This window comes from Aplidium turbinatum, chromosome 15, assembly GCF_918807975.1.
Source record: "Aplidium turbinatum chromosome 15, kaAplTurb1.1, whole genome shotgun sequence".
NCBI classification, from domain to species: domain Eukaryota; kingdom Metazoa; phylum Chordata; class Ascidiacea; order Aplousobranchia; family Polyclinidae; genus Aplidium; species Aplidium turbinatum.
Genome location: NC_137486.1, coordinates 10,558,290 through 10,585,660, shown reverse-complemented (window position 1 = coordinate 10,585,660; position 27,371 = coordinate 10,558,290). Strand labels below are relative to the sequence as shown.

At 36.6% G+C, this 27,371-nt stretch overlaps 2 protein-coding genes across 2 annotated transcripts; one reads left to right on the top strand and one right to left on the bottom strand.

The window, feature by feature from the left end:
- Positions 1–4: 4 nt before the first annotated feature.
- On the top strand, positions 5–6,565 carry LOC145784770 (basic phospholipase A2 6-like). The gene is made up of 4 exons (XM_082596619.1): positions 5–108; positions 2,066–2,259; positions 3,961–4,079; positions 5,514–6,565. Exons 1-4 carry the CDS (start codon positions 52–54, stop codon positions 5,645–5,647), a joined length of 504 nt encoding a protein of 167 aa, XP_082452745.1. The 5' UTR covers positions 5–51; the 3' UTR covers positions 5,648–6,565.
- Positions 6,566–15,354: 8,789 nt separating this feature from the next.
- On the bottom strand, positions 15,355–26,719 carry LOC145783958 (C4b-binding protein alpha chain-like). The gene is made up of 15 exons (XM_082595719.1): positions 26,623–26,719; positions 26,190–26,372; positions 25,513–25,695; positions 24,486–24,668; positions 24,042–24,224; positions 23,671–23,853; positions 23,361–23,543; positions 22,973–23,155; positions 22,566–22,748; positions 21,141–21,259; positions 20,630–20,786; positions 19,361–19,543; positions 18,957–19,094; positions 16,970–17,155; positions 15,355–15,581 (listed from the first exon to the last, which is right to left on the bottom strand). Exons 1-15 carry the CDS (start codon positions 26,717–26,719, stop codon positions 15,355–15,357), a joined length of 2,571 nt encoding a protein of 856 aa, XP_082451845.1.
- Between the last annotated feature and the right edge of the window lie 652 nt (positions 26,720–27,371).

Below are 27,371 nucleotides of genomic sequence, written 5' to 3'. Positions count from 1 at the left end.
TCACAGGAATGATTAAGTTGTAGTCTACTTTGTGAAAAAGAAGGCTGCGGAATGTCAAAGATTTTGTTTCCATCGTTTTGGTTGGTGTTTCTAGCCTGTTTTCTGCTGGTAAGTTATCGAAAGGTCGAGATAGCACTAGCAGCTGTTAGCGGGATAGCTTGTGTCATAAACGAAACAAGCAATCAAACCCTTCTTTTAACTTGGAGCAGTGATAAGCTATCTGGAACTATTTGAAACTTCTTTGGTAGGCGTAGGACTACAGGGTTTGATTCACTTCCATATCTTGTTTGTAACTGTCAGCACTTTCCAGAAATCTGTTCAAACAACCAGGAGGACCCGGTCCCAGAATATTTAAGGGGCCCGGATTTAAAAGATACCCCGCGACTTCAAACATTATTAAGATCTTTATATAATCAGATCTAAAGGAATTGCTATCAGAGGTTAAAACAACCACTTCAACCGTGGTGAAAGACCGGGCCCGCTTCAACTCTCTGGTGGTAAAATAGCCACTGCAGCCACCAAACAGTAAAATAAGAATTTAGTTTAATCTAGTAGCCTATGTGAAAACAGAATATAGGCTAGTAGGCTATCATCTTTTTGACTGTATGAGCGTAGACATTGCATTTATCGACAATACATTGTAATAAAATATATTTTTCTTGTAATAGGAACGAGTACAATATCTGTGATCCCTCTCTTAGAAATGGTTGGTCAATGGTCAGGCAACTAATTTCTTATGCAGTACCGTACTGGTATACGCTTCGAAGAAACAAATTTTCGTTTCTAAACAATAGTCTGCTTTGCAGGATAAATTACTAATGTTTAGTCTACCGTATAGTGATTTCCCTAACCACGAATATTTCGTGAAATAACCCGAGACACGAATTTCAAATTAAACAGACTAATGTTTGTTTAAACTCAAAAACTGAAGTAGCACAGGTATGAAGATTGCTATCCCTATTTCTGCACTAAAAATTATACCAAAACCGCTTAAATCAAATTGAAAACTTTCTGACCGTCTGCACTAACTTTGCTGTAATTTCTCTTCTGGTGAGCCTAAAATAACCAGTGAAATATCAATGGAATCGAGAAGTAATACTCTAGCGTCATGTGACAAATAAAAGTTCAAAAAAGCAACCGCTAGATAAAGATAGTGGGTTTTGCAGTTCAGGAAATTTTAAGATTGCGCAAGATTATTTTGTTAAACAACCATGCTTTTGGTATATCGGGTTTGATCGAGCACAGAATAACAAAAAGCTCTACATCTGACAAGACAGACACTACAAACAAGAGCAAGCTATTGCATTACAGGCTACCAGCATCGCCAAGATTGTGATAAGCGCATAGGCCTATAGTGGTATGTAGAAAAATTTCAATGCCTTTGAGAATATAATAATATATATAGCCTAACTGCAGACAGTGCACACCGTTTCGGCCTTAAATGATATTCCTCTTAATTTTCTGTTTTGAACGGCATGTGTCATCCTCATTTTCCTCATTTTAACAGCACATCAATAAAAGTTTGTCACCTACACAACCTTTATATTCATAACATTGTCGATGAAGGAGGCCCGAAAATAAATTGGTACCGGGCCTGAGAAATCCTGTTAACAGCCCCGCAAACGACTTAGCAGCACATACCATTGGTTGAAAAGCTACCAACACAGACCATTTGTTACATCAAAATTGGACAAACTGTGATCTAGCCTTAGCATATATTAAATTTGAGGTGCAAACCAATTTGCTTTAGGTAGGCCTATAGATTCAAGGTTTCCATTGAGCAATCGAAACAAGTCCTCATTTATTATTCACTTTGTTCCAGAGATGTAGGCTAGGCCTAATTTCATTTTTTTGCAATCACACAATCTTACAGCCGTTTACAATAGACCAAAGCCAGATGCGTATCTCATAGGCTTAAAAAGTGAAAGGCAGCAACCGTGTAGCCTAGTTGATAAGTAATCTTATTCTACCAGTGTCAAGTCTCATTAAACAATATTTCAAAGATCACTAAAAACATTTAATTCAATGAGTGGATAGCTGACACAGATCATACTTGTTGATGCAGATAGTAAACCATCCCACAGAAGGAAGACGTGCATCCGGTCCTCAATCCTTCAACCTTGGACGACAACTTTTGTGTTACATTGGAAGATCTTGGAGTGCAACAAACTTGGCGTACATTGGAAGCAGGTACGCCAGATACGGATGCTGGTGTGGACCAGGCAATAGTAAAGGGAGAACTGTGGATAGCCTTGACAGGTAAGAAACGCTAAGAACTGCCATCCATCCCCAGAAGAAGATTAAGTTAAAAAGAGCCAATAAGAGAAATAGTTCTCTTGTTAATCTGCTACAGGTGAAGACTTGCCGCTTTCACACAGTAATAATTAGGCTTTAGCCTACTACACTTTTATTCGGGTTCTCGGTAGGCTATAGTCAGGGATATCTATAACTACGGGATTGGAAACTCTGTGGAACTGAAAACCATTTTATACACCAGTAGGGTCACTTTTCTTTGTGCGCTGCTGTGATAAATATTCACATAAATTGACCTCAAAGGGCAGCAAGTGGTAGGCTAAACGAACAACCAAAAGTGTAACAATCAATTCACCTGTAAATTGTAAGGACTGCGCTTGCCTGGTTTGTTTATTTGTTTGTATTCCATTAGTGCAGTCATGTAGTATTTTGTTTGCTGCTTAAAAAATTTCCAGAATGACTATTGGTTTTAGTTCTGATAACATTGTAAACGTATTGGTTTCGTACTGGATTGGTTTCTGTGAACAAGTTGATGATACAACAGCACATTTCACTAATTGCTGAACAGTCCTCATTTACTTCTGATCCGATTTGCAGTACGCAAAATGCCAAAGAACAACAGTAGGCGGTTTTTGGACTCATTGCATTCATTCATTTTTTGGATTCATCGTTTTTTTTGTTCTAGCAGCGTAAATATACTTTTAATCTTTTATACATCAATTTAGTTTTAATGTGAGTGTACATTTTGTATTATTATTGTAAAATCGAATTGTGTATATCTTTTAGTGGGTATTGTATTTTGTTAATCTTTTTGTAGTCGTAGTAATGTGATGACCCTACTGATGTATAGCACTGAATAGAGTTTCCAATCCCGTAGTTATAGATATCCCTGGCTATAGTCCAGTATTATGCTGAAAATATGTGACTATTGGAGGCCAGTGTTAACGCTCACTTTTCTCGCAAAAGTCTATGGCAGTAACAGCCCTGCAAGTAAGCCATGATTGATCACTATTGTGATTTAGATTTACTTTGTCAAAGTCTTTTGTATTCAAAATGTGTAGGCTAAACATTAATTCGTACTTTTTTGTGAAAACCTTCATATGCATAAGCGATTTTTAAAATGATACAAAAAGAACTTATAGTTCCTCTACCTATACCGACAACATAAAACTTGGGACGTTGGAACCTATTTTCTTTTTACGAAAAAAAACGGGTGATATGAAATAAAACAAAACAAGTAAATTCTTTACAAGATCAAACTTGAAACGTAATCTATTATTCAGAAATTGCAATTGTTTTTGTGTTACGTATTCATAAGGTCGAACAGTTACAATAGCCTATTAGGGTCTAAAAGTGTAGCCTAACCATAGACTAAAATAAACTGGCAAAACTGAAGGTCTACTAATCATGATCGGTAAACCGAGATAAATCTTCGAAGAGTTTAGTTGAAGTAATAAAAATACATCATTAAATAAAATTAAAAAGACATTCAAAATTGCAATCCGCGTTCGAAATTTCTCTAGAATTCAGTTTTTTTAAATAAATGTGATAGCCTACTAATTAAACTGCTTTTATTTCTATACGAAACAAAACAAATTTCTCAATATAAAAGACACTTTTAATGGAAATAAAGCAAAATCAAGCCAGCCATGCTGATATTTTAACTCTCTGAGACATGTATAATTTTCGTTATTACTTGCTCCGCAGATGCTGCCGATCTCACGACAAATGCTTTGATGAAATAAGCAGGAGATCTAATAAAGGTTTGCCAGCATTGTTAAAGACTTCGTACAGGTTCAGATGTGAAAAGAGGTCTACTACTTGCAGTAAGTATAGGCTACTTTGCAATCAAAGATGTTCGCTCGCACAGTAGGCTAATATATTTAGTCAACCTGTGTTATGACCAGGTCCAAGATGCGTGGATGCTTATTGTTCCAAGTTATGCTACGGTTTCCAGAAAGAAGATAACTTGTGTCATTTACAAAGTTGTTGCTGGTGTGACCCTACCCACAGTGACCTGCCGTCTAGGGACGTGAACACGGAGGGCTTGTGGGAGGGAAATCGCTCCCCAAGTATTGTCTTGCCATCCCATCCCGAAAAAATGTCTTAATACTTTCACAATATTTTAATACTATGGATTGAATTCATTATTCTACAAACAATTCAAACAAACAAATTGAAACATTTTGGTCACGATTCGCAATAATCCTATGCAAAAACAACTATTAGAAGGAAAAATAAACGGAAAACAAAATAGTGGCAGACCACCAAGAATTTGGACTTAGAGACTGTTCAGGATTTGATTGCAAAACTACAGTAGAAAAATCTCTCAATAGAGAAACTTGGCGGATCATTGCCTCCATTTCTCGGCGAGAGGAAGGAACAATGATGATGATTATGGGGGACCATATGGGGGACCATTTTAAGTAACGTTTCCCCCCCCACAGTTGCTTTGGTCCCCTAAAAAAATTCCAGCTACGTCACTATTGCGGCCTGACCAAGAATAAAATCCAAGCATTAGATAAACTTAAAGACATTGGCCCAACAAGCCCCGACCAAGTGGCCTCTGCGGTGGAGCAATAGTGGATACTTGATTCATCGATGCGAGATTATTTTAGTTTTACAAATTATCTCTAGTATTATTAAAATAGAAAATGCGCTACTGAGAAACTTGATGCCTAAGTAACGGCTAAGCAACCGTTTCAGAATGAGTCAAATAACATAATTAGTAAACTCAAAACAAAGATTTGTTTATTTGCAACAATGCGTTGAAAATGTTTTCCTGCTCGTAAATTCTTAACACTGAGTCAGTTTTCGAAACTTTACTCGGTTAAAAACTAGATTCTAAGCGCGATGTTTTTACTTAGTAGCGTTTTTTTAGGCCTTGCAATGAATGATACGCACAAAATTGGATTGAGAGTTGAGGACAAATTTATTCTAGCCACAAATGTTTGTTTGACTTGGTGCCATCTCAACTTTGGTAAAATGAAACTTTCTATGACAGTCCTGTTTTCGCTTTGTGGAAGGTTATAAACTGTTGTTATGGCATAACAACGGGATAGGTAACATTTACTTGAATATTCTGAAGAAGTTGGTACCGTACTGAAATCGATTTTTATACAATAGTTAATATCGATAAAATTATTATTATTTAAATTCTAGCATTTAAAGTTGTAGTGATGGCTGATGAGTATGCATGAAAAGCAACAGCATGTTATCAGTCTTTGCTAGAACGATGCAATTCACTTATTTCCATTTAGGGGGTTCTGGCTTAGGACGACGTCTATGTGAGTGCGACAAGGCCATGGCAGCCTGTGTTGGTCCTCGAAATAGAAGTTGGAAAAGCAGACATTTGAATCCTTTCGCTTGCATACGATTTCGTTTTCCAGGCTAAATAAGCAAAACATTCATGGAGCACTTGGCTTATCCCACTTCCAAACTAAAAATTACCTGTATCAATGACTTAGGCTACTACTGTATAGGCCTAAACTCATTCACTTCTATTCTGACTGTAACACTTAATTAAAGTCTTTATGCCATATTAGCCATGATCAACCCAGCCTTCATTTATTATGAGCATTAATCTGCATTTGCAATTTTTTTATGAATAAGTTCAGAAAACAACTGTGTTGAAGTTTATTGCTTTTAAAGGTCATTTGAAAAGAAAATATAAACTCTTGCAAATATTAAAATTTGGTTTTAACTTTTCAAAATCTAGTGTGTAGTACGTGCAATATCCGTGCAATACGTGGTAAACTACAGCACTTTGGACTATGCGTCGTTCAACTAACTTACTTCAACTTGCCTTCCTCAAGGCCAAAAGAACTGGTAGCCTACACGTGTATTTTTGAAAATGAAAAAGCAAAGATATGCTTATCACCAAAATGAATTAATGTTTCAGGCTTAGCCTATTATTTAGTGTAGCAATATTTTACTTTGCAAAATTATTTAACGGTTTCTGTCATAACCACATTATTAAAATGTTTAGATTGCTTAAAGTTGGTATTGTTAAGGTAGGATGGCCATTGGGCATAACAAGCCTGTGCTGGCTAATGTAGTAGCCTAGTAAATAAACATTGTTTTAAAAAAGGGGAAAAATGAAATGTTCCCCCACTTTCAAGAAAATCTTGCGTGCGCCACTGTACTGTAAATGTGTGCGTGCATAAATCAATTCAATTATCTTGGTATAGCTTTACATATGAAATATTGTATTGTACAAAACGAAGAACAATATATTCATATCAGTGTTATGCGTTTTGAGGCGACAACGTAGACAAACGAAAATAGAAAGTTGTTTTAACTTGAGGTTCCTGAAAAAGTTTTGTTGAGTTCTATTTTTATTTTTTGAAATGTAGTCAGTGATCATCAGGATATGTGAGTCTTCTTAAAATGCGAGAATACTGAGGAAATCGTTTGAGCATAGATTTTCGAAGATGTATCTTTCCATCTTCAAATCTGAACTCTGGCACCGACGTTAGAGAGGTTAAAGAATAAGCTGCATCTCTGCGAGGTTTAAATCTCCATGCTATAAAGTGCTCTGAAATAAAAACATTGTTTATAAGTTTTCAACGAATAAGGATAATAATAGATTGAAAGGATAACATCGTAATAAAACATTACTTTTAACATATAGCTTATAGTAGGTTACTATATTCTGACACCTTTACGAAAATAAAGCTATCTAAAGCACTTTTACAATTTCTATTCTCACGTCAAACAAAAGCAGTTTTTTCTTAACAGTTAGGTTGGAAAATCGCTTTGTCTTTTTGTTTTATTTTTGACTTGTAACCATCATTAACTTATTGACAAGATTTGTTTCTAAAACTCAAAATTATTGTTGGTAGGCCTATAAAAACACTTTTGTTGTTCAGGTAGGCTACACTAGGCTACCATGAGACTAGTCGCTTGTTTTCTCAGCTGCGTAAGGTTGTAAATTATTTTTATCCCACGAATAGACAACAACATAACAGATAATCTTGAAGGTTGCGTGTTCTTACCAGGAGGAAGTATCACAGTAAAGGCATCCTTTTCTCGGGGTCCCAGAGTGTGGTTTGTCATAATTCCTGTGGCAGGATCAATGATGTGAATGTCAACCGGCCAACCTCTGACGTGGTGTAAGACTTCGTATATTGGCAAGGTGTACATTGAGACGAGGTTATTGCTCGGCTAAAATGAAGTAAGAGGGATTAACATAGTCGCATTCGCCTACATATTTAAAAAAAAGCACGTTGACACGAAAAAAAAACTTTTCAGAATCTGAAGTTTCAGATTTATTTTTTATTTCCAATTACTAAAGCAAAATATGATTTGGAATCAGAAATAAAACAAATACCGAAACTTCTCATTCTGAAAAGGACTTTTTCATGTCAAACCAAGGCAAAAAATAATGATTACCTGATTATCATAACACAACAGGGGCCTAGAAACAGCTAAAAGCGACAAAACATGCACGGTAGGCTACAAAGTGCTCGAGATCAATATTTTACGAAGCACAAAGCTTTGGTGCGAACGGTAGCAATGAACAACTTAGCACAGTGGCAACATCTAAAATTCTTGCGGTGTGGATAAATCAGAATGGTTTACTTGCTGCTTTGTCTTAATGCATTTTTAATCTTTTTGTGACTTACTAACCGTAAATAATACGTAGTCATTGGAACTGGTATGTCTTGTTGCACCTTGGCTATCCAGCGATGTATCAGATTGCGAACTTTCCAATGGTGTCACATGAGAAAAATAAGGCTGTCCAGGTGAGTGGGACGTCATGTTAAGTTGTGTAATCCAGTGTTCAGCATTCTACAAAAAGGTGAACGTTATTAGCCGATTGCCATCAAATGGATTAACACAATAGGCTTTATTTGTAACACATAGCCTAGCATTTCAAGAAGTGATGTAGCCCTTGGTGGGGTACACTCGTATTTTAAAAACTTTAATTGAATTGTGTATAAGGCCTACTACTAATTGCAACATATAGGCCTAACATTAATTGATATTGTGTTTCAATTAAATTTTAAACGTGTAATCTTGTAAAACGCAAAACTATGTTACAACATGAAATTGACCGTGTTCATGAAATAGGCTATAAACAGATTAGTCATGCCAAATAAGCAAACTTTAGTCAGAAGTTATAGCTTTTAAAGCGAGATTTTATTGTAAAACGTTTCTTAATTGAATTCCAACTAAATAGGTAACTCTACCGCCTGGTCTCTATTGATGTTTATTGTGCAATTAAGTTTGCAATCGTGTTCTGACTCTGCATGTCCGATAATATATTTCGTGCTCAGCTAGCAAACATGCACAAAAATAAAAAAAGTTATTCTTGCACAATTTTAGTAGCAGAAGAAAGTGTTACAAGTCCGCCCCGTTAGCTCAGTGGGTACGCGCCTGACTCAAGATCAAGCGGCCCCGGTTCGGTTCTCGGGGTGTGCGCTTGAGCAACGCATTTCAAAACTGCTCTCCATTGAACGACACTTGGTGGATAGAATAATTTTCTGGCAACAACACTTCAACAACCATCGGAAACTCCACTCTGTCAATCTTGGTAAGTGGGCCTGCTTCAATGGTTCAAAGCCTTTACAAGTATGCGAAACTGCCTGGATTAAGCTTTCAAAGAAGTTTTTCCCAGTCCGAGCATAAAGATCAAATCAATGGATCAAAAATGGAGATAGGCTACGTTTTCACAACAGAAAGTTGGTCTAAAAAATCATTGACATTTCTACTGATGATTTGGATTGAGACCATTGTTTAAAGCTGCTAATGTTAAATTTTTCTTCGACTGTTTAGTTTTTTTAATTCAACAGTTTTCGATTATGCTTATTAATGCATTTGTACCATCTTTACCGATAGCATCGTAGCATGGTCCATAATACTGTGCCAAGTTTCACAATGGCACTTTTTCAAGAGACAGTTGCAACAGAACTTTGAAAATGACAAACAACAAGCAAATACATTTTGATAATAAAGCTTACCAATTTTTGGCAACATCCTAGTTTCAAGAAAACTGTCACAAGAACGAATCCTTTCAGATTTTGCATTTTTTCAGTCTTTTTTCAGCTATTTCAGTTGTCGAAAACAAATATCAAAAATACCTCTCAAAACTCGCCAACCAATTCCACTCAATAGCTGCTGATACAACATGTCATTCGTTTTTGTGGTACCAGTGTCACGACTTGCACGAATCTTTATTTTTTCTTATGGTTTATCATATATTATTAGGAAAGTACTTACAACTTTGTCACGGAACATAATTATTATTGTGTCTTAGCAAAGTTTCATTAGCTTACCACACCCTACTTTTGCTTTGAGAAAAAAGGTTGGTCTGTGGTTTATTGATCTCTTTGACATAGTTATATAGACATTCGCGACGTTTAAAAGAACGTGGGTTCTACACCGCTCCAGAGCACGCGGCTGTGTCTCGGCAAAGACACTTAATGGCAAGCCAAAATAAGGGGAGCAGCTGACTCGAAGACTACATGTCACTTCGCTGCTTCCTGTCGTCTGTTGTATCGCATCTGTGATCGCAGTGTAGGCGACTGTATGTTATCGCAATGGGCGCAATTAGAAACACGATTGTTATTATTATTAGTTATTGTCAATACAGGATGTACGAAACACCATTGCAAAAAATCATTAATCATGTAGTTACGTAAGGCTGCCCCGATAGCACGTTTTGTTGAACGCCCGACTTTGTGAACAAAGAAAGGGCCCGATCACAGAACGGCGGATCAACTCTCGAGATGCTCGCTTGAACAGCGCATTTCAAGGATTTCTCTCCATTCAACGACACTGAATCGAATGATGTATTGACAATATTCACGCAAATGCGTCACTTGTTCTGACGAGTACGCGAAACTTCCATGCCATTAGAAAAGGCTTTCTCAGTCCGATGATAAAGATTCTCACAATTATTCAATCAATCAAACAAAAATTATTTTGTCCCCATTTTATACATATATGATTGGTGTATAAGGTAAAATAGAAATACAAAACTCTCTAAAGACATGAAATTTTGTCATTCCCTTCACATGTGCAACTTTATTATCATAAAATTGCATCGGCAAAGAAACTTAGCATTCGCTATTGAAAGAGACAGTTCACCAATCATATATTCATAGTTTTTATCCTTGATAATATAATCAAGTTTTTATTTGCGCCCATTGCAACAACGTAGCCTACGTAGCCAACAACAACGTACAGTACACAACAGGTAACAGGCATCAGCAAAGGGAGATTTATTCTTCGAGTCAGATGCTCCCATTATTTTGGCATGCCATTAAGTGTCTTTGTGGAAACACAGCCGCGTGCTCTGGAGCGGTGTCGAATTCACGTCCTTTCAAACGTTACGCAGACGTTCTCACCAGACAGCTATGCAGCTGACTTCTGTAATTGAGTGCAGGCTGCACTTTGTGAATTCACTGCTGTATCAAACGTGACAGTTTTCTAGGTCAGAAAGATTGCCTTTCTCAAGGTGATAATGAGAAATTGAACTGATACATATCTATTCGATATAATTTTATTTAGTTATTTATCTGTCTAATGTGCACTGAAGAAAACACAGAAACGTGATCCACAGAAGAAAAAAATACAGCATTTCTCCAATTTAATTAGTTTCTTCTATTGACAGATACCTTATATAACTCTAGTCTAATCTTGTCTTTGGGAAGTAAGTGTGGTTTCTACCACATCTTTTAAAATTATTAGGCTTCTATGTATATAATAAAATCTATCATATTTAACGCAACATTTTATGTAATGTAACATCAATTTGAGCTGCAGCTCGAAACCAGCAACTAGCGTGAAATCCAAATGTGTGAAACGTGATGTGCTCCCGCTATTTTATCGCTTAGAAATTTTATATTAATTATTATTTACCATAAGTTCTATGCATAAGCACGATCAGTGTTTTCACTTCGTATATCAGTCTGTAGAAAAATTTATTTTTCTGGATACCTGCCCTTAAAGTTATAAGTTCTGTGGCTTAGTGGTTAGAGCAGTGGTTCTCTACCTTTTTTGTTTTGACGGCCCCTTTTGGTGCCTTCAAAGCGGTAGCGGACCCCTAAAAAAATTGTCTTAATTTTTGGTATATTGCGTCTCCTAATGGAAACTAATGTTTCATAAGTTTCGAAGCGACACACTAAAAAGAATTTGCTGAACTCGCGACGCACTTATGACGATTGATGACATTGACAAAACTATGTTATGAGCTATGTGTTGGCACACAAAATCAAAAATTAGAAATCTTTGTTGCTGATTTAATGTTTTACAAAAAATTTTATCAAAAATTAGTAGAATTGTTTGCGACCTTTAGAAATAAATTCGCCCTTTTTCATTTGTAATCAATGTTTCGTTGTAATCACAGTCATGGCAAAACTGTGAGCGCTGATAGACTGCTGATTAAGAAAAAAACATTAGTTCATAGGCCAGCTACTTGATTCTTCTCTTTTAACAATCTTCTTCAACAAAAAAAATTAATAAAATTCACGAGGCAAATAATGAAATACGCTGAGTAGTTAACTTGGGTTTTTGCAAGTTAGGATGTAGAGACTATGACTAGGCATATGCAGCATCTCACGCATAAATATAATTGATTTTGTTAAAATATTACCGTCTGTCACGTTCGGTGGTACTGAGAAAACAAAAATACACAACTATCGTGCGTCCTACGTAATAAACGAAAGCCAATCTAATTCTAAAGTTTTTTTTAAGTCCTGATAGATTCTGGCGGTGGTGTGACACAACGTGTAAAGCGCTCGCTTTCCAATCATGCCATCCTGGTTCGACTCCAGGCGTAAGCTGGTTGTTGAAAACTTTCAAATTTGTGTCGAAGTTGTAGTTCAACATTTAAGTTTAATTTAAAATCATTTTTATGACCAAATGCAGGAAGGATTACAGTAACTTTTTAACAAGTTTTAGATAGCCTTTAGAATAACTATACTGATGGAGTAGGTTAATTTAATTGTTAATTAATGGAGTTGAACAAGCAATGTTTTACTTCGAAATAGTGGATTAGTTTTCAGACTTGCTTGGCGGATGACCAAGTTCTACCACCTAAAACCTCTGTTGGTTTGAAACATCTGCTTGCGACGTCCTCATAATTCCAGTCACAATTTTAGTAAGCAAGCGAAAAAAATTGCAAAATCCAAAAAAATTAAGTTTTATTTCTCGGTTTTTGGGGCGAAACACGTGACTAAGTGTCTTCCGTCTGGTTCCACTATACTGGCAGCAAACTATACACTGGGGTAAACAATTCAAAGTTATCTTCAGTTAAGTGTGCTTATCGCAACACAACTTGATTCATTATACTACTGTAGCCTATACTACGACTGTAACACTTCACGGTCACTGTTGCCTGATAAAAACGTTCAAAAAATAAAGTACAGTAATAAAGTCAACGGTTCTTTTTTACAAAATGAAACATACGAATACGTTGGTTTAATTTTTTAAAGCTAATCTTACATTTGTTTCATACGACCGATGACGTAATCAGATGAAAATGCTCAAAAAAATAAAAACAAGGTAATTGTAGACGTTTTTTACTCCACATATCAACATCAAAATAAAGCTAAGAAGAAGTTATTATTTAGTTACAAAGCCTTAAATGTTCAAGAATGCGAGGTATCACAACGACAAAAACATGGACTGCACCGATGTGAACATTTCAACAAAAGCAATTTAATAAACCTTAACACACAAGACCACTTGAACAGTCATTATTTTTCTTTGAATTTTTATTCTAGTTTTGGCGGGAAGTCTTCACGTTAGAAACGTTTCTGTTGACTACAAGTTCCCTTCTTAACTTGAAATAAGTGCAGAACTTTCAAGACCACTGGAATTCCTGTTAAAGTAAATGAAATAGGAAATATTACGAGGAGGCAGTGTAGTGCTATATGTAGATATGAAAAAAAGAGAAAAACACAACCAAATAAAAAAGAGCGCAGTAAACATTTTGAAAACTAAACTGTTTTAAACTATTTTTATTTACTGCTAAAATGTACTCTAACTGAAGGCAAACACAGTTTCGTTTTCGAAACGTTTGCTGAACATGAGTTCACAGTAGCCTATAGGCTAGCCTAATATCTACATTTTGGGCTCTTTATTTTTCGATCAAATTGACCAGGCTTTTCAACCATTTTGCTCCTAAAACAAAATCTATGTAATCACCATATGATAACCTGGTGGATACTCTTACCAGATGATCTTTTGCATAACTGTATAAAGAATTGAGAACCATGAAATCTACATTATTAGCTTATATATACTGGAGAAACTTCTGTTAGTGGACATTGGACAAATAGATGCTGACAAAAAGATTTTTAATGTAGATATGGTGAAACCTATCTCATAAAAACACACTGTAAATTCATGTATAGTAAGTATAGGCAGAGATGGACGTGATCTTGATCTTGAAGATCACTTTTATTTTGGTGATCTACAGTTTGCAATACCAACCAGGTTGCTTATACTGTACTTATAGTGATTCTTTTTGCAGCAAAATTGATCAAAAACTTCATTTTTTCAGGTACAGAAGAAGCGGTTTTGAAAGTGATTGTGATCTTCAAGTTCACAACATTGATCTTGATCTTCAAGATCACGTTGTTTTGATAATCTGATCTTGATTTTTAAGATCACTTATTTTTGGTAATCTTGATCTTTAAGATCGCCATAACTGGTGATCTTTCCCATCCCTGAGTATAGGTTTGGACTTGCAACTGAAATGGCCTAATCATGAATAGCATAAATATGTAATGATCGCTTTGGAACTTTATTGCCACACATAGGGTGCATATTTTGCAATGCAGGGATAATGATTTACAAAAAAATGTAATCTATTGTCAAAACAGAAACCCACCTCCTGAAAGTTAAGACGCTAAGAATCAATATGACAAAGAGAAGGGCTATTGCAGCGGAGGCGACTCCCACAATTGCATCAGGGCGCGAGGCTATCGCTACTGCAATAGAATTTCTAAATTTAAATACATAAAACATGTTAATTGCTGTTTACGTAAAAACGTCTTTGATAACATCATTTTATGATACAAGTCTCCAGGGCCAAAAAAGATTTGTTCTGAGGTTGCACTCTATGCTGGTACTTCTCCTAAAGTCTTGGTTACATAGATCCCTTTCTTTTTATTTGCACAATCTCAGGATTCCTAACATCTGAAGAGCTTTAGTGGTCACGATTCCTATGGCTCGCAAGCTTTCAGAGAAAATTAACACCCATGGGTGTCAGCTTTTTTTAATTTTGCTTATGAAACTGACAAATAACACATCTCTATAATTCTTTTGTGGACCATAAATGACAATTCTGAGGGGAAGTCAAATATCACAAGACTTCGTTGTTTATCCATTAGCGCTGACACCGGTCCCGTTTGGGCAGGTGTAAGTGCGCATCAATTGTCTTTGTACGGTCGTCGAGTTTTTCTACTCAACCATGCTTCAATATAGCATGGTATCTTCCTATTCCTATGAATGTGGTGCTGCTAAGAAGCAGATTGTAGACCACATCATTAACAGTTGCACCATCTTTAACCCCAGTAGCTTTGACAGGGGGGTCTAGGGGGTACTTTTGGACCCGGACCCGAAATTATTTCAGGGGTCCAGAACCTTTCCAAAGGGCCTGGAAGCGTGAGAAACCACTGCGTGTTTATTAGAATTGTCTTAATTTGAGGCCCAAGAATCTCATTGATACCGGGCCCAAAATATCTCTTCAACGGCCCTGTTCAATCAACCTCACAAAGTGGAAAGTCACTTGAGTAATGAAATCCAAAAATTGCTGATCTTTAGAAGCTTTGCAGTGCAGTCTGGAATATCAAGTGGTAAAAAGATAGACTCTCGGCCTTATAAGCTCAAACAAAAAAATGTTCACTACAAATTCTGAGAAATAACTGTTATTAAAGTGGCTTCATCTTCACTTAATATTATTTTCGAAAGAATACGATTTGCCAAAAACCTTAGCAATCTTAATGTATTTTAGCTTGATTGCACAAAAACCCACATTCTATAATTTTACGTTTCTGGTATCTAACTTTTTTGAAATCTTATCTTGCATTTTTGTGCTATCTCTTGTATCTACTGTACTGATGATAACCTAACGTAAATTGTGAGTTATTCAGCAAAGCATAAAACTAAGCAAACCAGAACATTACATGCGCAATTATGAATCGGTGGCTCCCACATGGCATGGCCATTTTCTTTCATAACACACGTAGAAGACATATAAGTAGCAGTGGACTGATCTTCTTCGTTGCATCGGAAAGTACATATGGAGCCTACGTCATCCCCGTTAGTGCAAGAACTTATTTTCGTCGGCAATTCGTGAGCTTGGCAGAAGGCTGTGTACATAGTAAAACCGATTGACACGTGGATAGTATTTCTGTAGCTGAAAAGATTTATCTGTTCAGAAAGTTTTGTTTAATTTTAAATCTTAGTTTAAATTCTGTATTTTATTTTGCTGTGAGTTTGTGCATAGGCCTATATAAGAAAAAAAATACTTTTTTATGAACCATTTTCTAGTTAGGCCTATACTATGTTGAAAACATAGCTTGCGATATTCTTTCCAGATCATAAATCTACTGTTTAAATTTTTTTTATAAACATGATATTAAAATTTGTTCCTCCTCAGCGCTAAAGGAATGGCTAGCCTATAGAATAATTGAAGCATAAGTCACCATTGTGCCATTAAAACAGGGTTCAATAAATTTCTAACACCGTTCTTTGCCTTACAACAAGTGTGATCAAAGCGATGCGAAATTCGTCAAGCTATTGTATTTAGTTGACCGATTAAAATGGGATGAAATGACATGCCAAACTGAGATCTCAAATGGAGGAACACAATGAATGAAACCCACGCGAGATGTAACAACATTTAGTGTCTTTAGGAACAGAAAAGAGAACAAATTATATTTCAATATAGTTTGCCTTCTTTTTGGAAAAAATTCATTCCATTTTTAAAGTTACGTGATAAGATTTACATTGAATCTTCACGGAATCCTTAAAAATTGTCTACCAATCTCCAAGGTGTTCATTCACCTCGATTTAAGAACCCATGCGATACTTAGACAAAGTGATATACATGAACAAAGATTGGTGTTGTTGCATGTTTGTAAGTACCTCTACAGTGAGGAATTGGTGGCTCCCAATCAGCAGTCCCATTACTCAATAGAACACAAGTTGAGCTCTTGCTTCCAATTATCTTTTATGCAATCAATTGCATTTGTACAGACAATTCCAGTTTAAATTCTGTTTGCAATCATGGATGCCAAACTGGCTTTAAGTTGAGCTCTTGCTTCCAATCATCTTAAAGTCAGTTTGGCATCCATGATTGCAAACAGAATTTAAACTGGAATTGTCTGTACAAATGCTGCTGCCATTTAACATCGCATGGAACGAACAGAATGCTAAAGAAAAGTAAAGCTTTTTTACTACCTAATCATGACGAAATTTTAAAACAAACATGAAGAGATCATGATTCTTATTGGTGATCAGTATCGTTGACAGGGGGGTCCAGGTGGTACTTTTGGACTCGGGTCCAGAGTGATATTATGAGCCTATATGCCCTATAACCTTTTTAAGGGATTGAGAACTTGAAAAAGCTACCGCGCATTATTTTGATATAGTGTGTTTTTCTTAGACGTGTCTTGTTTGGGACTCTAGGATTCCATTAGTACCGGGCTCAAATTATCGTTCCAATGGCCCATTTAGTGGTTTGATACCACCTTACCTTGACAGGTAGGTGGAGCTGGGATCCAGTTGGCTTCGTCTTCATTTTGCAATGTACAAACAGACGATGGAGCACCAATTAAAGCAAATCCGTCACCACACGTGTAGTTACAAGTAGAATTGAGTTTGTTGTCCCTACTGCAACTGGCTGCGATGCCGATGGAGTTATATTGCGATGAGCAAAGTGCTGAAAATAAATGCTGTATTTTGAAAATTACTACAGTTGATCTTTGTTAGGCAATTCGACGAATGTACCCAGACTACCACTTTATCTGGTCCAGATCTTACCACATCGGGTAGACCTACGGATCTGACCAGACCTATACTAGATCTGGACCAGGTAAAGTGGCTGTCTGGGTAGCATTTATCTATTTTAAAAGTGCTTCATCACGTTGTAGCACATAGGTTTAGCAAATAGAAAGCTACTGCAATATTGGCTACATTTGTATGGCAAGTAGGCCTACAACAAGAAATGACTGGTAGGCTACGTCTGAATGAAAATATATCCAACCATGGCCACCTCAAGATGATCCAACAACACATCTGATAAAGTTTAGTTTTAAAAAAACTTTGTCTGCTTGTAAAAAGTTAGAGACACTGATGATGTTGGGCAACCTCAGCCTGCCAATCACAAATGCTGGCGTTCGATGGTTTGAAAAGTGGTTGTTGTAGCTGAAGTTGACCTCATTTCAATAAATTTTTATCAGATTACTTTCTTGAAAATCGAGAACCAAAAGCATTCTAAAATATTGAACTGTTTTTCTGTAAACGCTAAACTAAACAACGGCTTTATTTTCAAAATTTCAAAACGTATAGTAGGCTACACTGGGGAGAAAAAAGTAAGTTACTTTTCAGAACTGTAAACTACAAAAACAACAGATTATAATTATTATCAATTAACACACCTCTACACGTTGGGCTAATACCACTCCATCCTGCTTCTTTTTTCGTTCCCTCCAGTAAGTTACAGCAAGATGTTCTAGATCCAATCAATTCATATCCATCAAGACATCGATATTCGCAAGATGAATGCAAGCTTGCTCCGTTGGTACAAGTGCTGTTTCCATTTGGTAAGTTTATGTGATGACAAACAGCTGAGTTTAAAAAATGGCATTGAATCAATGACGTCTGAATTTTTATTTTGAATGACCACTTTATCAGATTTAATCTCGGCACTATCTGAACTCACATCGCAAGACCATCTAGAATCGATTTTAAACATTAAAACCAAAAGATCTTCAGAATTTACAACAGAAACCGAATTTGATTATCATTCTAACAAGGCAGTTCAAAATGGAATGACATGCAATACTGTAATTGTAGCATTCTAACAAATTAAACAAAAATATATAAATATATAATCATTGCGTATTGGTCTGTTGTGCATAAGCCATTCCTGGTGGTTTAAATCATGTCCCCTGAAACCATTATGCGTCATCATTTTTGCCACAACTCAAAATAGGTTTGTGCGCCCTTAAAACCTTTGGCCCATAGCTAGTCTTTGCACTCTGGATCACTTTTTAAGCTGTTAATAACGAGATGTCAATAAGCGATAATAATAATATAATCTGCATTTATTTCGATACTTTGCCAATCAGATGCAAATAGTTTCTTCGAGAACTTAACCAAACCAGACATGGACTAGAACTATATTTTGGATAAATGGCAAGCCTGTTCAAACCAAAATTTTGTTCTGATGATCTTGTTTTAAGATGCAAGCCATTATAAAATAGGCAGAACATAACTTGATTGGTTGTGATGTGATTGACAGAATAACGTTTTCGCATGTTGACGTGACCATGAACGTAAAAGCATCTTTCATATCAGTTGTCTGTTTTATTTATTCTTTAACCTGATGGTCACAACTTCCACAGCATTGGAATGGAATCCGAACTTAGGCTAATTAATATTGCAAAGAAAGTTAGAATATTAATTTTGATAACCTTGGCAAGTAGGTGGATGCGGAAACCATTTGGCAGTGGTATTACTTTCCATCAAGCAAGTTGAAGTTTTGTATCCAACCAACTCAAAGCCGTGGTCACATTCGGCAGTGCATGTCGAATTGACGGTGCTTCTGTTCGTACAATTATTGGTGCTGTTGTTGATTTCGTACAGATTGCATAAGACTGGACAAAAGAATAAGATGTAGCCTAGTCTACAAACAAATTGAAAATATGCAAAATAATTGTTATCCAAGAAAAAGTAACGATAACAATGTTTTCTTTAAACTTTTATTCTGAAAAGCAAAGCTTAGCCAGTGTCATGAACTTTGCGTAGTTTCTAGCTCAAACTTTGTGCAGTTTTTAACTCATTAAATACGCACCAATCTCAATATGCGTTTAAAAAAGAACGATTCCGTTCATGTATTAGGGCTTCACCCTATTGAACAAACCTCTACATTCAGGCAAAGCATCCATCCATTTAGCTGTGCCGTCTGACGACAAATTACAAAAAGACACATTTGCTCCAATCAGTTCATATCCATTCATGCACTGATGCGAACAAGATGAATTAAGCTTCTTACCGTTTGTGCAAGAACTGTTTCCATGAATAATTTCAGGATAGTTGCAGGCAGCTAGAATTAAAGATATAATCTTGTTATCAAAGATACTTATTATAATTTCAGTAGGTTAGCCTTGACCAACAGAAATCTACTGTCAGCCTGGTTTGAATTGGAGTATTTTAGCTAGACCTACACATAGCCCCACTAGCCTATAACAATGATAATGTGTTTTGATCAGTGATGTACGCACATACAAAAAATATTGATGCCGTCAGCGTAAACGCAAACGTTCTAAAATCCATACGCCGTATGCGTCAACGCAACTTGTAAAAAAAGTTGGCGGCGTCAGCGTCAGCGCAATGCGCATACACTAGCGTAAACTCATTTAGTTTGCTAGGTGCCAAACATTCACACGGTATAAACCACTCAAAACAAACAAGTTTTATTTTGAATTTTCACGAAGAAACACAAGCATCTGAAAGTGTTCATCTGACATTTTTCTGTGTTTTGGTTTCAATATGTCTTTGCCCATTGAAAACATTCTTTCAACTGCAGCGCTGGAAGGTATTGGCGTGTTGTAGCGAAAAAAAGATATTAAAAAGTATGCGTTGACGCTATGCGCTAGAAAACCGCGAAAACTTTACGGCGTAGCCTCAAGCGACAACTATTCAAAAACATGTGGCCGTTAGCGTTAGCGCAAACGAAAAGTTCACACTGCAAGTCTACGGCGTAAAATTTGCGGCGTATACGTAGGGGAAGTTCTTAACCTACGAGCCACTTTTTAGATTTTTTGCGTTTACTTTTTTTTTGCTGAAGTTAGAACGCTCAAATTTTTAAAGCATTTAGCATAACTATTGGGGCAGATCATGGGCAAGTTTCAGATCAATATCTTTAATAGCGTAACTGTTATAAACATTTTCCTGAAAGTTTTCAAAGTGGCTCAAGGGTGCTGCTGGTAATAACCCATGAACCACCCAAATTAACCCATAAGCCACTGCAATTAAACCAACCAATTTTGTTTGATTTCTGTTATGAAATGTACTTTAGACGCAAAAAAACACAAGCATACAAAAAGTAGGCTACAAAGGTACTATTAATGGACCAACTAAACACTCCCCCCAGTGAAATCCGTAGTTTTTTCGCCCCTCCTAGCATTACTCAAAATAAGGGTGGGGGAGGGAAGTAGTTCGGCTGGGCACAAGTGGGGGAAAGATTTCAGCAGACCATTTTCCTTCTCCCACCCCATTTGAGACTTTGCTAGGAAGGAAAGGAAATCTACCAATTTTGATGGGAGGGAGAGCTTTTTCAGTTGATCCTGATTAATAAAATACATTAGATGCTGCTAAAGAAATTGTCCTCAGTTTATGCATTTAACACAAAACCTATTCAATGTTGTAGCAGGTTCAAACTACAGAGAAATGTTTGATCCCTTGTGTCCGTTTAGTGGAGCCACAAGGATTTGGTGGAGGAAGTAACAATACGACATCACATATTTGCACAGTGTGAATGTCTTCAACAACAGGTTCAACAAAATCATTTCCCTTCGAATTCCTTCTAAAAATGACACCTTTACATAAACCTCATCATTTTTTTCTTTTGTGATCTTTCCAATATAGTGCACGTCTCGCTTCTCACAAAACTTAAAAACCACAAAGTCCCCAATGCTAACCGTAGTTTCATCTTTCGAATCATTGATCGTGTCGTCCCCCTCACTTTCATCCGAAGTGTTGTCATTAAGATGCAGAACAGTTGCATTTTCAGCTTCACTTTCCAAATCTTCTGACAGCACTTTAAAAAAATTTTCTCTTTTTTTCTTTGTCCCAACTGAGCAGATTTTCTTGCAGCAACCTGGAGGCTTACATCTTCAGCAGCATTGGGTGTGGTAGCATTTTATGCTGCTTTAGCCGGTGAGTCAGTGATGACTGCTGATTTTACTCGCTTAGACTTACGGTTTGTCACTTTTTTCTCAGTTGAGCATGTGGAAATGGCCTCACCTGTCCTGGTGTTAGGCCTACCTTGTTTGTGCTTCTTTCAAATACCTTGATAGCGTGGTTCGGTCAACTTTGTTATCTCTTGCTGCTGCACGTATTGCTTTCTTATTCTGGAGAATATCTTGGCTGTGCCATTGACATTTCAAGGCCAGTGAAGTCTCCCCATTTTTTGCTTAACTTTGGTCTAGGACTAGGTGACATGTTTTGATTTCTATACTAATGACATATAAGTAAGCTATAAATATAAATTAAAAAGTGATTAAAAAATTGTTAGTCATTGTGCAACATTTTGAAAATAGGCCTACAGCTTTGGTCTGTTGGCTTAACTACAGGAACAGGCTAGTACTATTGTAGTAGTAGGTGAGTAGGCTAGCCTACCAAGCTAAATTACACTTAAGACTTACAACATAATACACCTATACAGTCTTACATACTATGAAATAAATGGCATCACCCATGAACCATGGCTCAAGAGTCATGCTCCTAGGTGGCTCATGGGTCAAGACCAGCCTGATTGGCATGCTTTACATCAGAACTAAAAAATTAAAGCAAGTTATTAGCCACAATCTGATTAAGATTCAGCACTAATGCCTACCATTGCATATCCGAAATACAGCTTCCTGCACTGAGCTAAACCTTAAGTACCAGAACAAAAAATCAATGGCACCAAAAATTTACTCTCGAAGGCTCAAAACAGAACTTTCTTTACAACTGGAAAACGCCTTTCAGCTCTAACCCAGAATTTTCCATGGAACCTTCTGAGACATTAACACGTTCAGAAATAGTACACGTTGGCGCTAGAGTGCAACAGATTTTTTTTTGAAGGGGGTGGCTCATGGGTAAACCCGGTTCATAGGTCAAGACCTTCTCCTACATCTCTGGTTTTGATAAAGGTTATGTCAACTGTTTTAGGCACTGCTCTTAACGCTTTACAAAACCATGCAAAAAAGGCGAATCTTGCTGTTTTGGTTGGTTTAACGTGAAGAAATGCAGATTACAAATTTTAGATTTAAGAAATCCGATACACGAAGAGTAGGCTATTCTCCGTTTTGTAACGTTTGGTGTGCAGAATCGTTTCTTACAATTACATACAATATACTTGCCTATACATTCTGGCAAAGAATCCATCCATCTAGCAGTTCCTTCTGACGACAGATTACAAAAGGACACATTTGCTCCAATCAGTTCATATCCATCCATGCACTGATGCGAACAAAATGAATTGGGCTTCCTACCGTTTGTGCAAGAACTGTTTCCATGAACAATTTCAGGATGCGTGCAAAACGCTGTTAAGAAATTGCTTTCATAATTAAAATTGAATTCGTGAAATGCCATCATAACTAACTATTATTTTTTATCTTGAAACAGATATTATACCTAGAACGTCAAAAAAAGTCTGCAAATATGACCAAGATTTCGATTGGTGGTGCAATAAAACCTTTATTACAGTATTATAATCTTTATCATGAAACCTTGATGGTATTTATTACAAAACCTGGTTCGTCCTTACGTATACACTCTGGAAAAGGTTCAATCCATTTTGCTGATCCATTTTGTGACAGAGTACACGTTGTAGTGTTGTTTCCAATTAACTCGTATCCTTCAAAACACTCGTGCTCACAGGTCGAGTTTATCCAAATTCCAGATGAACAAGTGCTGTTTCCATTTCTGAACTCAACTTCGGAACACTTTTCTAATCAAATGAAATAGATGTTAAAAACAAAAGTGTTTCATAAAGGATTGGCTTATAGGCCTATACAGTAAATAGCTCATATTTTCTTGCTCAAAGCATTAACTGCATTAATAACTGTACGACGTCTTACAACGTCACCTTGGTCAATTTATGGCCTGACCTTGGCTTCCTTCATTTCTATTTCAGCTATGGCATAATGACTTACTTTGACATAGAGGAGTTTCAGGCTTCCAAACAGCAGTTCCATGCGATGTCAAGATACACGTTGACGATGCATCACCCAACAAATGGTACCCATCAGTGCATGTGTAATTGCAAGTTGAATTTATTCTGTTGTGGTCACCGCAGTTACTCAAACCATTAGCTATTTTGTGAGAGGAACATATTTCTGCAAACAATGATGTTCAGCAATAACAAAGTAAATGTGAAAGAACTATTATTAAACGGGTTGGTTTCTAACCACTGTTTCTATCCAAGGTTAACACTGACAATTTTTAACAACAAAATGTCCTTACGTCTACATTCTGGAATATCTTTAATCCATTTTGCAGTTCCATTTTTTGTCAGACTGCACGTCCAAATGTTTTTTCCAATTAATTCGTATCCTTCAAAACACTCATGCTCACAGGTAGAGTTTACCCAATTCCCGGAAGAACACTCGCTGTTTCCATTTATGAGCTCGACCTCGGAGCACTTTTCTAATTAAACGAAATTAGCATCAAATAAAATGTTTGCTTTTAGGCAATACTTTTGTCAAGTAAAAGTGAAGTGAAAACTATCACTTGTGTAAAAATAACAATAATGTCTTGCAATATAGCCTGGTCAAATCTACAACAAAACATATTACATTATTTTTACAGTATAGAACGTTTGAATAATGACTTACTTTGACAAATAGGAATTTCGGGATCCCAAGTAGCAGTTCCATGTGGTTGAGATCTACAGGTTGACGATTCATTCCCCAACAAATAGTACTCGTCAGTACATTTGTAATTACAAGTTGAATTAACTCTGTTCTGGTCACTGCAATCACTCACACCGTTTGCTATGTCAGTTGTGGAACATATTTCTGCAAGCAACAAACATAGTCGCAGGATGCTAATGATTGCTTCACCTTACAAATGTTTATGATATATGGCGTGATAGCATTCAGGCAAAGCATCATGAGAACAGCAAAAAATTAATCAAACTAATTTCATTCTGATAGTTGCTACCTCAAATAACTGGTGAGATATGTCCTTGTAGAATTAGAAGTAGGCTGGGCTTGAACATTAAAATACATGCTTAGTTTCATCAAAGTTTCATCAAAACAACACTACATATAAAATACCTTTGCATTCTGGCAAAGTATCCATCCATTTAGCTGTGCCGTCTGACGACAAGTTACAAAAGGACCCATTTGCTCCAATCAGTTCATATCCATCCATGCACTGATGCGAACAAGATGAATTGAGCTTCCTACCGTTTGTGCAAGAACTGTTTCCATGAATAATTTCAGGATGCGTACAAAATGCTGAAATTATTAAATTTGTAAGGTATTTTAACAATTTCACAATGATTTGTGAAACGTCGTCAGAATTAACGACTATAAAGCAAAGGTGTGCAACATGCGGCCGCGAGCTAAACCGCAGCCTGCGATACCCACTTCTGTGGCGCATCTTGTACGATTTACAGTAAAACAGCATAATAAATCGGTACCTTGTAGGCTACTAAAGTTGCAAGAACGTTTTGTTTTTAAGGCCTACACATTTGTGGTTTGACATTATTTTACACCCCACTGTTGTTAGACTAGCCTACTGCATTATAAATCTCACATCTTACTACTGCCATGAAATGAATAGGTTGATTCCAAAAATCGAAAATTCAACAATGATTGGTGCAAAACAACCTTGTTTACTGGCGTGTTTGCCTGTTTTATCAAAATCTCCCAAGTGATAAAAACAGTTTGCACAATATGCTGAATCTGGTTAAGTAGGTTATATTGTATTTGGCTGCAGATAAAAACAGTTGCACACTCCTGATATAACGTGTAGAAGTTTTTGAAGAAAGTTGAAAAAAGTTTCATAGGATCTGAAAACATGGGATTATGACATTGGATCACTAGGCCTATTTATATCGTGTTTTAAACAACGATCATTGACATTTTATGCACTTTATGCTGTAATTGGTAAGAAACTGTCCTCATGTCTACATTCTGGAAAAGGTTCAATCCATTTTGTTATTCCATTTTCTGACAGCGCACAAATAATGATGTTCATTGTTCAGCAATAACAAAGTGGATGTGAAAGAATTATTAACTGGGTTGGTTTCTATCCAAAGATTAACAGTGATCATTTTTAACAACAAAATGTCCTTACGTCTACATTCTGGAATATCTTTAATCCATTCTGCAGTTCCATTTTCTGTCAGACTGCATGTCGAAATGTTTTTTCCAATTAATTCGTATCCTTCAAAACACTCATGCTCACATGTAGATTTTATCCAATTTGCGGATGAACACTCGCTGTTTCCATTTATGAGCTCGAAATCGGAACACTTTTCTGATTAAACGAAATTAACATCAATTAAAGTGTTTGCCTTCAGGCAATCACCTTTGTCTAGTAAAAGTGAAATAAAAACTGTCACTTGTGTAAATACAACAACAATGTCTTGCAATAGCGAAAAATTAATTGTCGGCCCCGTTAGCTTAGTGATTACGCGTCCGGCTCAAGATCAAGCGCGCAAGTTCGACACTCGGGGTGTGCGCTTGGGCAACGCATTTCAGGACTGCTCTCCATTCAGCGGCATCAAATGGATAGAATTATTCCCCGGCAACAACACTTCAACAATCGGAAAACTTCACTCTGCCAATCTCGGTAACCGGTCCTGCGTCAAAACCCTCTACAAGTATGCGAAACTACCAAGAATAACCTATCAAGGCTTTGTCAGTCCGAGGATAAAGATTCAAAAACCAACCAAACCAACTAATAAGGCCTGGTAAAATCTATAACAAAGCATTTTTACAGTATACTACAAAGTTTGAATAATGACTTACTTTGACAAATAGGAATTTCGGGATCCCAAGTAGCAGTTCCATGTGGTTGAGACCGACAGGTTGACGATTCATTCCCCAACAAATAGTACTCGTCAGTACATTTGTAATTACAAGTTGAATTAACTCTGTTCTGGTCGCTGCAATCACTCACACCGTTTGCTATGTCAGTTGTGGAACATATTTCTGCAAGCAACAAACATAATCGCAGGAAGCTAATAATTGCTTTACCTTACAAATGTTTATGATATATGGCGTGATAGCATTCAGGCAAAGCATCATAAGAACAGCAAAAAATTAATCAAACTAATTTAATTCTGATAGTTGCTACCTCAAATAACTGATGAGATATGTCCTTTTAGAATTAGGAATAAGCTAGGCTTGAACATTAAAATACATGCTTAATTTTATCAAATCAACACTACACATAAAATACCTTTGCATTCAGGCAAAGCATCCATCCATTTAGCTGTGCCGTCTGACGATAGATTACAAAAGGACGCATTTGCTCCAATCAGTTCATATTTATCCATGCACTGATGCGAACAAAATGAATTGAGCTTCCTACCGTTTGTGCAAGAACTATTTCCATGAATAATTTCAGGATGCGTACAAAGTGCTGAAATTATTAAATTTGTAAGGTATTTTAACAATTTCACAATGATTTGTGAAACGTCGTCAGAATTAACGACTATAAAGCAAAGGTGTGCTACATGCGGCCGCGAGCTAAACCGCAGCCTGCGATACCCACTTCTGTGGCGCATCTTGTATGATTTACAGTAAAACAGCATAATAAATCGGTACCTTGTAGGCTACTAAAGTTGCAAGAACGTTTTGTTTTTAAGGCCTACACATTTGTGGTTTGACATTATTTTACACCCCACTGTTGTTAGACTAGCCTACTGCATTATAAATCTCACATATTATCACTGTCATGAAATGAATTGGTTGGTTCCAAAATCGACAGTTCAATAGTAATTGGTGCAAAACAACCTTGTTTACTGGTGTGAATGTAGTTTGCCTGATTTATCAAAATCTTCCAAGTGAAGTATGTTATTTTTTGACAATAAACTGTCCTCACGTCTACATTCTGGAAAATCTTTGTTCCAATTGGCTGATCCATTTTCTGACAGCGCACAGGTTGAAATTTTGTTTCCAATTAATTCGTATCCTTCAAAACACTCA

What these genes read in the sequence shown, in the direction of transcription:
- LOC145784770 (XM_082596619.1), top strand. Translation starts at nt 52, where the DNA reads ATGTCAAAGATTTTGTTTCCATCGTTTTGGTTGGTGTTTCTAGCCTGT. An exon ending in TTCTAGCCTGTTTTCTGCTG is followed by an intron (nt 109 to 2,065) that starts GTAAGTTATCGA and finishes TTGTTGATGCAG; the next exon opens with ATAGTAAACCATCCCACAGA. An exon ending in AAAGAGGTCTACTACTTGCA is followed by an intron (nt 4,080 to 5,513) that starts GTAAGTATAGGC and finishes ATTTCCATTTAG; the next exon opens with GGGGTTCTGGCTTAGGACGA.
- LOC145783958 (XM_082595719.1), bottom strand. Translation starts at nt 26,719, where the DNA reads ATGGATAAATATGAACTGATTGGAGCAAATGCGTCCTTTTGTAATCTA. An exon ending in AGATATTCCAGAATGTAGAC is followed by an intron (nt 24,669 to 25,512) that starts GTAAGGACATTT and finishes TAATAATTTCAG; the next exon opens with CATTTTGTACGCATCCTGAA. An exon ending in TTCAACTTGCTTGATGGAAA is followed by an intron (nt 17,156 to 18,956) that starts GTAATACCACTG and finishes ATTTATTTTCAG; the next exon opens with CACTTTGCTCATCGCAATAT.